This window comes from Colletotrichum fioriniae, assembly GCF_027942845.1.
Source record: "Colletotrichum fioriniae strain IMI 355084 chromosome Unknown scaffold_8, whole genome shotgun sequence".
Classification (NCBI taxonomy): domain Eukaryota; kingdom Fungi; phylum Ascomycota; class Sordariomycetes; order Glomerellales; family Glomerellaceae; genus Colletotrichum; species Colletotrichum fioriniae.
Genome location: NW_027076844.1, coordinates 1,711,039 through 1,723,299, shown reverse-complemented (window position 1 = coordinate 1,723,299; position 12,261 = coordinate 1,711,039). Strand labels below are relative to the sequence as shown.

At 49.1% G+C, this 12,261-nt stretch overlaps 4 protein-coding genes across 4 annotated transcripts; 2 read left to right on the top strand and 2 right to left on the bottom strand.

The window, feature by feature from the left end:
* Positions 1-162: 162 nt before the first annotated feature.
* On the bottom strand, positions 163-2,217 carry N0V96_007251 (uncharacterized protein; the record flags this gene model as incomplete). Its single annotated transcript, XM_065757969.1, has 9 exons — positions 163-733; positions 797-1,025; positions 1,082-1,149; positions 1,216-1,309; positions 1,378-1,465; positions 1,520-1,603; positions 1,671-1,751; positions 1,807-1,908; positions 1,960-2,217. The coding sequence occupies 9 exons, from the start codon at positions 2,215-2,217 to the stop codon at positions 163-165; spliced, it is 1,575 nt and encodes a 524-aa protein (XP_065613492.1).
* A 2,590-nt stretch (positions 2,218-4,807) lies between these two features.
* On the top strand, positions 4,808-6,664 carry N0V96_007250 (uncharacterized protein; the record flags this gene model as incomplete). The annotated part of the gene is made up of 2 exons (XM_065757968.1): positions 4,808-5,287; positions 5,753-6,664. 2 exons carry the CDS (start codon positions 4,808-4,810, stop codon positions 6,662-6,664), a joined length of 1,392 nt encoding a protein of 463 aa, XP_065613491.1.
* Positions 6,665-8,734: 2,070 nt separating this feature from the next.
* On the bottom strand, positions 8,735-9,491 carry FRM2_1 (type II nitroreductase; the record flags this gene model as incomplete). Its single annotated transcript, XM_053191382.1, has 2 exons — positions 8,735-8,905; positions 9,054-9,491. 2 exons carry the CDS (start codon positions 9,489-9,491, stop codon positions 8,735-8,737), a joined length of 609 nt encoding a protein of 202 aa, XP_053050944.1.
* Positions 9,492-10,520: 1,029 nt separating this feature from the next.
* N0V96_007248 (uncharacterized protein) lies at positions 10,521-11,801 on the top strand (the record flags this gene model as incomplete). The annotated part of the gene is made up of 2 exons (XM_065757967.1): positions 10,521-11,101; positions 11,149-11,801. Coding segments are annotated over 2 exons (1,234 nt in total), but the record flags the coding sequence as incomplete, so codon positions are not given.
* Between the last annotated feature and the right edge of the window lie 460 nt (positions 11,802-12,261).

Genomic DNA, 12,261 nt, shown 5'->3' with positions numbered 1-12,261 from the left:
CAACATCATAACCTTCAGCCCAGCATGATCAGAAGAGTACTAATATATATATACACATATTTTACATATATCTTGATATTACCTTGCACTATCTTGTACCTAATTATGTCATTTCCAGCCGCGAATCGGTCGAGCTTCAGGCAATTTGTGCCTGACACTCGCCTAAGAGTGCACCTTCGGTGTCTTGAAGTCAGCATCGATGTCAACATCATCCAAGATGACCTCGTTGGTTTTGTGTGCGGCGAGACGTTTCTTCCTCAGGTGACGGGTCTGCCTCTCCGTCTCCCTTGTGATCCACCAAGTCCAGCAGATGGCAAGGATGCACGCGCCTGTCATGCCCATGGCCACCGCAAACGACACTGTATACTCGGGTGCGTACTTGGAACGAAAGATCTGGGGACCGACAATAGTACCAATGCCACCAAGGGCGTTCACCCATGCGATAGCAAAGGCCGAACCCGTTGCCCTGAACGTCGTCTGGAGACGCCATGGCCACATGGTAGCGAACCAGGCCAGCGAGACGCCCGCGGCAATAAGGGTAGCAGCATACACGCCTCCGTTATTCGGGTATGCAACCATGACACCGTAGCACGCTAAATTAGAGACCAGGTACACCAGTGCCACAAGGGGGTACGGCACAGCCAGCGAGTTGGTCAAGTAACCGCTGACAGCGATGAGAATAATAGCTAGAACCGAAGATGGGATGGTGAGCAGCTGGCTTTCGGCGATGGAACTGCGAGACATGAGTTAGGACTGGGCACTACGAGCATTTGTTGCGGCATTGGTAATCACTTACGCAAGTCCCAGACTGGCGACAATGGTCGGCAAGTAGAACGAAAGACCAGTGCTACCAATCGTCTTGGTGGCCCAGATGAACGCAAACCACCAGAGACGTTGGTCCTTCATGGTATCCCAGATCTCGCTCGCCTTGAAATTGCTCTCGGAAGAACGAGGGGCATTTGGTGGTAGGCGAGCTTGGAGGAATCGCTTTTCCTTGTCGGTCAACCATTTGGCCTGCGCGGGAACTGTACACCAGACTCGTGAGCAATCGTTCAAATATGGTAGAGATAGGCCGTCTTACAGTCAGGGAAGATGAAGAGAAGCAAAACGCCGAAGCCAATCGTAATCACACCCTCAACCAGGAAGAACCTGCAATTTTAGTTAGCGATAAATTCAAGGGCTGGGAGCAGCCGGCGGGAGGAAAGGGGAACCAACCATTGCCAGCCGGACAAGCCATGTCGCCCGTTCATGCCGCTGAACCCATAGGCCAGGACAGCACTAACAATGTTGGCAAAGAATTCGAATGAGTCTGTTGTTGTAACATTAGCAACCTGTTCGATCCACAGCGCTGGGGGCATTATGATGAGCATCACGCACAAAAGATCAAGAGCCGGGGAGTCATCTCATCGGCGCGGTACCAGTAGCTCATCTGCAGAATAATACCTGGAAACATGCCAGACTCGGCCTGTTGGGTGGTCAGTATTGTTGATCGTATGGGTCCACTTCAGTGACAGCTCACAAGACCAAGGAAGAAGCGGGCGGTTAGGAGGCCAGCACTAGATGTAACGGCAGCGTGGCAAGCCAACACAATACCCCAAGTCACCTATGTAGGTCAGCAAGCTGTGTTATTGCCATGTTGTAGGCAACATGTCCCCCAGCGTGGGGCTCACCATGATGCGCGACTGGAATCGTGAAGGGAGCATCTTTTTCACGACCATGTTGGTGGGAATCTCGCAAATCATGAACGGAATCTGTGAACCATGTTGGCTAAATCATTTTACAGTATATCGTCTTCGAGACACTCACGTTGTAAATTGTGCTGACCCAGTTATAGTCATCAGCAGTCATCTTGAGCTGCGTCATGATGTTCCGGGGGGTGCCCTTGTTCATGATTCTGGCATTTGCGACCTGCTATGCATCAGTTCCGCTACCCCTAAGGAGATGATGGCCAATGCTGACGTTATTTGAATCGACGTTTTTGATCATGAAGATGACAGCGCACAGAATCATCAAGCGAAAGTCGACGCGGCGCAGGAGCTTCTTCTCTTCTTCGGCAGAGAGAAGCGCGCGGTCCTTCATGCGCTGCTCATGATCATCCGCAGAGATGTCATCCACAGCCTCAGTATTGAGAAGGGCACTCCTTGGCTTGACGCCGGGCGCACCTCCAGTGGTAACCTCATGGACTGCGGCTTCATTGTCGGTAGCGTGGGCCGCCATGGTGAAAATCCGAAGGGATATGAAAAACGATGTTTGACAGGGTAAGGCATGTCAGCGAACTAGCTGTCGAAGAAAAACGCACCTCCTTTATAGCTTATCTGTCGCCTGTTGGCAGAATCCAATCGAGCTTCTGCTGGTCCTAGATGTCTGGTCCTCTGGAGCCTCGCCTCCACAGCTGCTCGAAGACACACCATCCAACGCCCTCGAACCTGCTATAAAATGCCTCAATTCCAGGGTCACTGGTGTACTTGCAGTTTCTTGCTTGTGAGCCGACGGAAAAACCTCGCCCAATCCTGTCTAAACGACCTATCATGTCAGTACCCAAGGACCTGCAAGCCGTCAAGTATTCGGCCCCACACTATTACCTGGGCTACCTTACCTTACTGACCTTATCCCGACTATACAAGCGAGGTACGAGACTCGTCACGAGCAGAACAGCGCAGCCAACTGTGCCACGGAACAAGAGTCTCGGCAATGATGCCTCAAGCTCCATTCTCCCCCGTTCTTCAGGATAGAAGGTAGCTACGCCAGTCATCATCCCAATTGACTGGGTCCTAACATCTTGAGCATCATTTTCCTCATACCTAGGTAGGTCATACTATACAGAAAGAGTTCATTCACCCTAGATATCACATGAAAAGCCTGTCCAGCCCCAGCAAATTGCCTCTGGCTGCCCATACGATCCACTAAGATGGTGTCGTTCATGAGCCAGGGTAGATCGGCTTGAGTGGACCTAAGTCCCACAAGCCGTTTTGACCTAGTGCTTAGCTTGGCTTGCAGGGATCAGCATGGAGCTAGGGTTTAGACTCACGTCCCCACGGCCCCTTAGGAGGAGCAGGTACCACAGGAGAAGGTACTATGTAAGTGCCCTCTCTGAGAACAGGGATAGGTCGCCGACTCCTCAAGCCGGCAGGTGGACTGGGAATGAGTCCTACTGAATTTTACCCCCCTAGCTAAGTAGTACGTACACTACATGAATCAACCTTGATGGCCCTGAAGACCCCTCCAAGCTGTCGTCCTTTGGTATCATCACGCCAGCGCCGGTTTGGGTCGGAGTCAATGTACACTGAAAAGCTTCTTTGCCGTTTGGAAAACAGGAGCAGGTGTTGGCGGCCGAAACTTGCAGCGGACTGACTGTCGGACTGGAAGTCCGATTCGACCACGAGTCAGGGCAGCCGCAGGGGCTACCAATGGTCATTTGATCAGCTTCCCAATGCCTCTCTTCACCCCTTGTAAAGAATCTCAATAGAGTCAATCGACCCTTCGCCACTCCACGAATCAACCGCTTCGAACCATTTAGGGTACTCTGTGATGTGGATATCAACACTGGCAGAAACTTGGTTCCGTGCCTGCTTCCATCGACAACCTGAATATCCATATGTGTGATGTCGACGTGAATCTGGACATGATGAGTCTGAAGAGTGCGGTTAGTATCGATGTAAGGTAAGGTACCACGAGCAAGCCTCATATCGTATTAAAAACTGGCGAGAAATGAGTTCTTGAGCGTGTCAATGTGATAGCAGAGCTCAACGGAGTCATACGACCGGCCAGTCAAGTCAGCAAGGAAGATACAAAGTATCGGATGCAATCAATGGCAGGCTCAGGGATTAGTTTGGCTCAGTCATGGAAAATGAGACCGACTTCGTGCCTTCAATAACCGAGCTGGTGGATGACTACCCTCTAACACAGCGATTAGGTTATAAAAATTGATTGAGTGATCAATTTACTTTACAAAGACAGGAGGTTGATTACTTAACTTAAAAGCTAGGGTTGGGCTGATCATCTTCAAAGGAGTACCGACGCAATGACCGCTGAGCGAATACTGCCAAAGTGATGACAGAACGACATCCTTCCGAGATAAGTCAATGAATGCGAGGCGATCCCTGACACACTTGAAATATCACGGTATTGAGCAGATGGGTGTTTCTCAACGAAGGATGGAATTAGCTCCAAAATTGGTCACAAAAGGCTTGTGGGTGTGGCCACGGATACGGGTAGCGCACCGGGCATCGGGCTCAGGCTTCGGCATCGGGCTCGGGATCCACTTCTCTTCGGCCTGTGTGGAGCCGGGTGAAGGTAGCCGGGCTGCATCGTGCGGGGCATCCGGTCTCACCTTAGACAACCTATCTGTTCGCCCCATTGATTCGAACCCGCCACGATATTGTATGGGTAAGTTCCTTACGAAAAATTAGCTGTAAAGCGAGTGACCATCAAGTGATGGCAGTCCTTCAGTGGAGATCCTCCATCCAGTAAAGTAACACAAGTGGACCGGCTCTGTCGCGGGACACTAAGAGAACGGAAGCCGAAGAACAGACTGGTCTGTTGCATGTCGATAGTCACTGATATCACTTAGCTAAGCGACACAATACCCGGCGCGGCGTTTCTCTAGGGTCATGATGAAAACAAGCCACATTTACACTAGGTTCTTGACGGTCCAAGGTTTATATCTAGTCCCGGTTTGTGGTTTCTCTGCCTATGTGTATACCTATACCGCGTGCGATAAATCAAGTACGGCCAAACCTCCAAAAGACATTTCGACGTCTACAAGAAATAGAGGCCCACAAATACGCCGAATTCAAGCACAGAAATCATGGAGTCGAACGGACCGACGCCAAAACCTAGCTTGGAGCTGCTGCCCAGGGGAGTAATTGTCATTGCGGGTGGTGGACCAATTGGTCTGCTGCTTGCACGAGTCCTCTCCTTCTACGGCGTGAAGTCGAAACTGTTCGAACGCAATAAGACAACCACCAAATGGCCCAAAATGGACCTGACCAACGCTCGGTCAATGGAGATCTTTCGCAAGCTAGGCCTCGCCGATGACCTCCGAAAGCAAGGCGTGCCGCCGGATATCGACCAGAATGTCATCATATCCACTGGACTCTCTGCAGAAAAGCCGCTCACGCAATGGGACCTACCGGGAGTAGACAGATTTAGATCTCAAATTCAGGACACAAATGACGGCACACAGCCCCAAGAGCCTTGGCAGAGAGTCTCGCAAGCCATCTTTGAAAGATGGCTAAAGAAAATCTGCGACGACGATCCACTCATCGATCTCAACTATGGCTTCAAAGTAGAACACGTTGAAGAGCAACAAGGTTTTGCATACACTACAATCACCGCCGTGGATACCGGGGAAAGAACCGTCCTAAGATCCGATTACGTCGTGGGATGCGACGGTGCCTCTAGTCGAACGCGTACTTCATTGTCCATTCCTCTCGACGGAGGCCCAATGTAAGACTTTACCAGCATTGCGAATGTCGAACAGACTCTAATCAATCTCGATAGACCCTCTTGTGCTTTGCTGGTTCATTTCAAGTCTCGTGATCTGACAAAACTACACAAACAGGGGAGGTTCTGGCATATCTTCCTCCTCGGCCAGTCAGGCGGCTTTGAAGGGGCAATTATTTCACAAGACGAGAAAGATACCTGGACGACCCATCTATTTCTTCCCCTTGATGCAGAGCCAGAAACGATCGAGTCTCATGATGCTGTCTATCGCGTTCTTGGGGGGCTCTATGAACCGTACAAATTCCAGATCGACGAGATTCTTGCACGCTCCATCTGGAGGCCAAACGTTGCCGTGACACGCCACTGGAGAAGTCACGAAGGACATGTGTTCCTTGCCGGTGACTCGGCACATCAGAACATTCCTACCGGAGGTTATGGGATGAACATGGGTATCGGAGACGCCTTTGACCTCGGATGGAAACTCGCATCGGTGATCAATGGTGAGGGCGGCCCGAGACTCCTTGAGTCTTACGAAGCGGAGCGCAAACTCGTAGCCCTCCGCAACGTGGAACGGTCTCACGTCCACTTCAAGGTCCACAATGAGTTGCAGACGTTGCTCGGCGGCGGTGACCCGCGTCGCATCGACGCCGACACAGAAGAAGCACATCTGCTCAGGAAGCGTGTTCACGAATTCTACCAGAGTCATGATGGGGAAAACAGGGACCTTGGGATAGAGATGGGATACCGGTACAACTCGCACATTGTTTTGCATCGAGAAGACGACGGTAGCGAGCCTCCCTCGGATCCGCGTTGCTACACGCCAACAACATGGCCTGGCGGTCGGCCCCCTCATCTTTTTCTCTCCGATGGCACCGCAATATTCGACAAGTTCGGCAGACACTGGTCACTTCTTTGCTTCACAGATACCGATGTGGGACAATATCATATTGTCCAAGCAGCGAGCGACTTGGGCTTAAGTCTGTCGCTGATCAATCTTTCAGGAGAGGCGCAAGCCAGAGCTTTGTATGAACGAACTCTGCTCTTGATCCGCCCAGACCAGCATGTCGCCTGGAGAGCTGAGGCAGTGGAATCACTAGCAATCGCATATGCAGTTCTACGGGCTGTTTCTGGGCATATCTATACGACTGTAAAGAATGCGGTCATCGGAGATGCAAAGCCTAGAACGGAATTGGCTGCTGAATCGTCGGTGAAGACATAGGGCGTTCCCAAGTTAGCTCATAGGCGAGTTCATAGACGGATGCTCGGGAAAGCCTCACTCTCTTGTAATAAATTTGCTGTTCATGTCAATCGTTCCATATTTAGCCTTGAAGTTTCTTGTCTCAGCTTCCTTGCCTTATACTCAAGTATTATTATCAGTTTATTCGCCCTGAATTCGGTCCCCCTTTATTATATTATTTTAAGCCCTTAGCTAAATATAAGCTTATATACCCCGTAATTTAATCCTTATAATATTTAATTATTTAATAATTTATATAAATAAACCCTAGATATTTATATAACTAAAAAGATTAATAAAGATCTTTTATATAATATATAATACCTATAAATTTAAATAGTAATTAAAAAAATAATAAATAAAATTCTTTTTAATAATTCTATTTAAATAAACTTTAAAACTTAATAACTTAGTTATTTTTATTTTAAAATAATAATAATTTTAGTAATTTAAAATAGTTTAGTATTTAAAATATTTAATATTCTTAATTTAATTTTATTATTAATTACTATTTTTTTTATTTTTTTTTAAAAAGTAAATAAAATAAGATTTAAGTTATTTAGTTATTTACTTAGTTTATTAACCTTATTAGTACTAAGTAATTTATATTTTATTAATAAACTAATTAATTATACTAAGATAGTAGGGATGGCCCTGTGTTGCGTCGAGATATTAGACTTGCCGCTTTTGAGAGGCGCTTCTATAAGGATTTACTTACCACACATTATTAATTACAGTCGCGCCTTTTGGTATGCTATAACCCATGTAAACGTCATCCTTAACTGCTGCGTGAGGTACGCCAAGGAAGACAGTCGGCATCCACCGCAGGCTCTCCTTGATGCAGCAGCGGATGTAAGGCAGGTGCTGGTAGTCATCGATAGTGGGGAGGCGATCACGGCCAATCACGCGATCGATCTCCTCCTGTGCCTTTCTCTGCACCTCTGGCCAGATGAGAATGGCCTGTATGAAACCATAAAGAGTTCCTGCCGTTGTGTCTGAACCTGCCTCAAGCAGCGAGCCGCTGATATAAGCAGCAGCAGCATCGCTAAAGCCCTCTTGCGTCTGAGCGCGATAGATATCGTTGCAAAAACAGGGCTGTTGGGTCGCTCGTCAAAAAAAATCTCGATACGTATTCTTCGGTTACCAGTGCTAGATTATGTAACTCACCAGTCCTGTTCCCTCATCGAGAGCTTTCTTCGACATCATCCAATGCCGGAGATAGTTCTGGCTCTCTATCTTGAAAAGTTGCTTGGCATATCTAACGTTGGGTGCAATATAACTAGGCAAGCTTTGGATGAAAGGATAGATGTCTGCCAACTGGGCGCTAGAGCTCCCTGACAACTTGCCCCAGTTTTCAAAACTCTATTCCATCAACAGTCAGTATTGTGCAGAGCTTTTTCGTGTTGACCTTTGCTGTGATGGAAAGACTTCATTACCTCAAACAGCTGCAGAAGCTTTGGGTCATGATTATCAGTACAGCGATAACCGTATATCATTTGTGTAGAAAGAGAGTAGGTAAATCTTCTGATGTGCTGGAGAAAATCGGAAGGAGTTTCCAAAAGGTCATTCAGAAGAATCTTGTTTTCAAGGTCCTGGTAAGGGACGTATGTGACAGCAGCCTTGATATTCAAGATGTTGTGTACCATGCGGTGGATCATGCGCCAGTTATCTCCGTACCTCTGGAAGTTGTCAACTTGCTAGTTCCCTTCTTTACCTTTGTCATGGTACCCATCTGTCGTCGACTTACCATCACGACAAGGCGGAGATCGCCGCTGGCTACTTTTTGGCCAATAAACATATCTGGCCGGTCAGAGTAATTGCCGCTCCTCTTGTCCAATACTTCTTTGACAGTTGTATCTGACGACAGAACAATCATGACTTTTGTGCCGAGTATCAATGAGTAAATCGGCCTACCGCACCATCTAGTCAATATAAATATCCTGAATTCCCTCGGCTCTTTGTCTACTGCATTCCTTGGGTTATCCTCCTAAATCGTAAAGATTAAGTCTTACCCATATTCTTTGGCCCATTTTTACAGCTGAAGATGTGGCCTTAACTTCGGCATCTAAAGTTGGCACCAAGCCCTTCGGCTGACAGCGCCGTCCAAATGGTGTGCTGCAACATGGCATCCGACTGCGCCGCCCAGACGGGAAACTGATCTGCATAAGTTGGAAATTTGCTGGCGAAACCCTGGACTACCTCGTCGTCCACAAAGAAGAGAACCTTTGTCGAACTGTGTCAGCATGTACAGATCACGCTGGTCAGGGAAACGACGCGACGGCCGTGCAGACGGATTGGACCAGTAGTTGAAAGGAATTGAAGTCTGGAGGCAGGACGTGAATATGGAGGGCTGACTGATTGCAAGACATACAGTTCCGGCAGCGGCTTTGAATCCGGCAGTCTTTTGACTAGTAGATATCCACTGATCCGGGGTAACTCGGGCCTTGAGCACGTCGGTCACGATATCCCACAGCTTATCATGCTCGGAGCCGAATAGCACGACTGCGCGGTTGGATTGCGAATTAAATGAACTAGGAACCGACTGCATGGCATGGCCGACCATAGATTTTATTTTGCCCTGATCGAGGGTCAAGGTTTTTTCCAGGGCGTACCAGGATCGGCGGACCGCGATGGTGTCGAGGAAAGAGTTCGTCATGTTTTGAACCGGAATTGTGCTGTGGTGGTTTGCAAGATCGAGGCCAAATAGGGCAAGAGCAAAGGCGAGCAGGACAATGAACCAGGCAGCGAGTGAAAGGATGGGCCGACGGATGAAGTGATCTGACCCGGGAGCTGTTCGTAGAGCTGCCATTTGGTTGAACCCAGTGATTGTTTGAGTAAATGTAAAATTCCTGGCTTTTGAAAAGCAGTATTCGATATGATGATTAGCAATACATAGTACCAAAGTCAGCATATGTGAACCTTATTTCAATTTCAGGATACTACCCACTTGCACTTGATTATCTTCTAATTTCAAAATTGCAGATCCAGTCTGCGGAGTTTCCACCGAGAGAACAAGGGGTAGAGAGCTCAGGATAGCATTGGATCGGAAAATGTAACTTCATTGGAAGGTAGCAAGAATAGAACAACGCTGGCTAGTCGTTATCGCTACTGCACCAGGTTGCTTGGTAAGCGGCGAAGTTTAATAAATTGATTGGTAAGCGCAAAGTTATGTCTCCAAGTTGTCCTGAACTTGGGCATCTACATGCTAGCTTCCACCAATTGTCTACCCACGATGAACTCTGGCGAACAACGACACCATCTTTTTGCGTTCAATGGTATGATCCTGGCATCATCTTGTACTATTTCTTATCAAAGTAGCCAAGGAGGCTACCATGGCGCCATTTAGTCAGCAGATGAGGGAGCCGTGGGATAAAACGCCTCGTTTTCCGTGTCCTAGATAGAAGTTATTCCTGACATACCAGTCAACACCTACTTACAACTTCATTCCCTGTTCTGTTTTACACAATGTTCGAATTAAAAACCATCATCAAGACGAACGCCAATGCCGGCACTTTCTTCAACGTTAGTAGTCAAACATCGGTGCGAGATGGAAAGAAACGTCAACATAGCCATTCATGGGAGTCACAGCAGCCAGCGCCGCCTCACACGCAGACCCTGGCGGCAGCAGACGAGATTTCGAGATTACCCTCCACAGAACCGACATACTCGGAACATATGGCTCTTCCAAGTAAGCTGCGGACGGCTGGCATCCTAGTGACGCTCGCGTCCGTGTCGCTTCTAAACACGTTCAACTCCGGCCTGCTTACCGTGGCCCTGCCCGCAGTAAGCAGGGAGCTCGACATTGCTCCAAGTGTGCAACTATGGCCAGCATCGGTCTATGCTCTTGGATTGTCGTGCGGTCTTCTTCCCCTTTGGCGCCATCGCCGACGTTGTCGGCAACCGTCCAGTCTTTTTGACGGGCCTATTACTATACACGGTGTTCACCTTGGCAGTGTCGCTCAGTCGCACTGGAGGAGAGCTCATTGCCTTTCGCACGGTGCAGGGTGTTGCAATGTCCTTTTGTATGCCGCCCGCCGTGAGCATCATAACTTCAACCTTCCCCGCGGGCCGCACCCGCAATGTTGCTTTTGCGGTCTTCGGTGGCGGTAATCCGGTTGGCTTCGCCATGGGCCTTGTCTTGGGCGGTGTCTTTGTCCAGGTTGCGAGTTGGCGCGCTGGCTACTGGATGTCCACCAGTGTCAACGCGGCAGCCATGATCCTCGCCTTCTTCTGTCTGCCTAGGCGTCTCCCGGGATCGGACCGAGTCCCGCTGAGGAGCATTGTCCACCGTCTTGCCCATGAGCTGGACTGGGTCGGCGTCGTTTCTGCCAGTGCCTGTTTGGCTCTCCTGTCTTACCTCTTCTCCGAGCTGACAAACGGCGCCGCCAGCTTTATCCGCCGGCCGCACTCCATCGCTCTGTTAATCATTGCCGGATTGCTTATTCCATTTTCGTTTTCTGGGAGAGCCGCCAGGAGAGACTTGGCCGCCCAGCCGTTCTTCCAAACAGCATTTGGCACCGAATCGAATTCACAACCGTCTGTCTCTCCGTCTTCCTCACCTGGTCTTGGTTTAACGCCTTTTCGTACTGGGCTACTCTTTATTATCAGGAGTCCCAGCAGTTAGATGCTTTGCAGACGGCGGTACGGTTTTTGCCAGTGGTTTTCTCTGGTCTGGGCACCAACGTCGTCGCAGCCTATATCATGGACAGAGTCAACGCGGGCATACTGAGCCTCATCGGGGGAGTCATCAGCATCGCGGCGCCTCTTATCTTTGCCTTACAGGATGTGTCGTGGATGTACTGGAAGTCTGCCTTCCCGGCCATGATCATCAGCGTTATCAGCACCGACCTGCTCTTTAACATCAGCAACCTAGTCATTACGAACAACTTCCCAGGCAAGAGCCAGGCTCTCGCCGGTGGCGTCTTTAACACTGTTGCGCAGTTAGGCAACAGCATCGGCCTGGCTGTCACTGCTATGATTGCGGCCTCGGTACAGGAAGCTGCTGGAAGCGAAAAAATAGCTACCAGCGGCTCCGTGACATATAATTCCTCTCTGCTGCAGGGCTACCGGAGCGGATTTTGGACATGTTTCGCTGCTGCTGTTGTGGCCACACTGATTAGTTCGATTGGCCTGCGAAAGGCTGGGAAGGTGGGAGAAAAGAAAGAGGTCTAGTCTTCTGAGCGCGCAAATTAAGACTCAGATTAGGGCTCCAGCTCATCCATCGGGTGTGACGTAGGAGCCTGATTTGATATCAAGAATCCTCAAGGAATTCAAATTCCGCCTCGGATTCGGGTTGTTGAGATAGGAGGGTGCGATCCGTGCGCCCGTGCTACCTCGCAAGGGACTTGAATTCCGCGGATCAACCTCTTGTAAGTGCGTGGGGGGTTTTTCATGTTTTTCGCTATTCGCGGAGTTTCTCAACTGCCCTGGTGGACTCATTGCTCTTTGCAAGACATGGAATTTGTGTACATTACAAAAGCCGTAGGGAGGATTTTCTCCTACAGGAACTTACGGACCTATTCTCTTGCATCCAATTCTTTGCAAACGAACCCTTTCATTTTCATCGATCATTTGTCGTC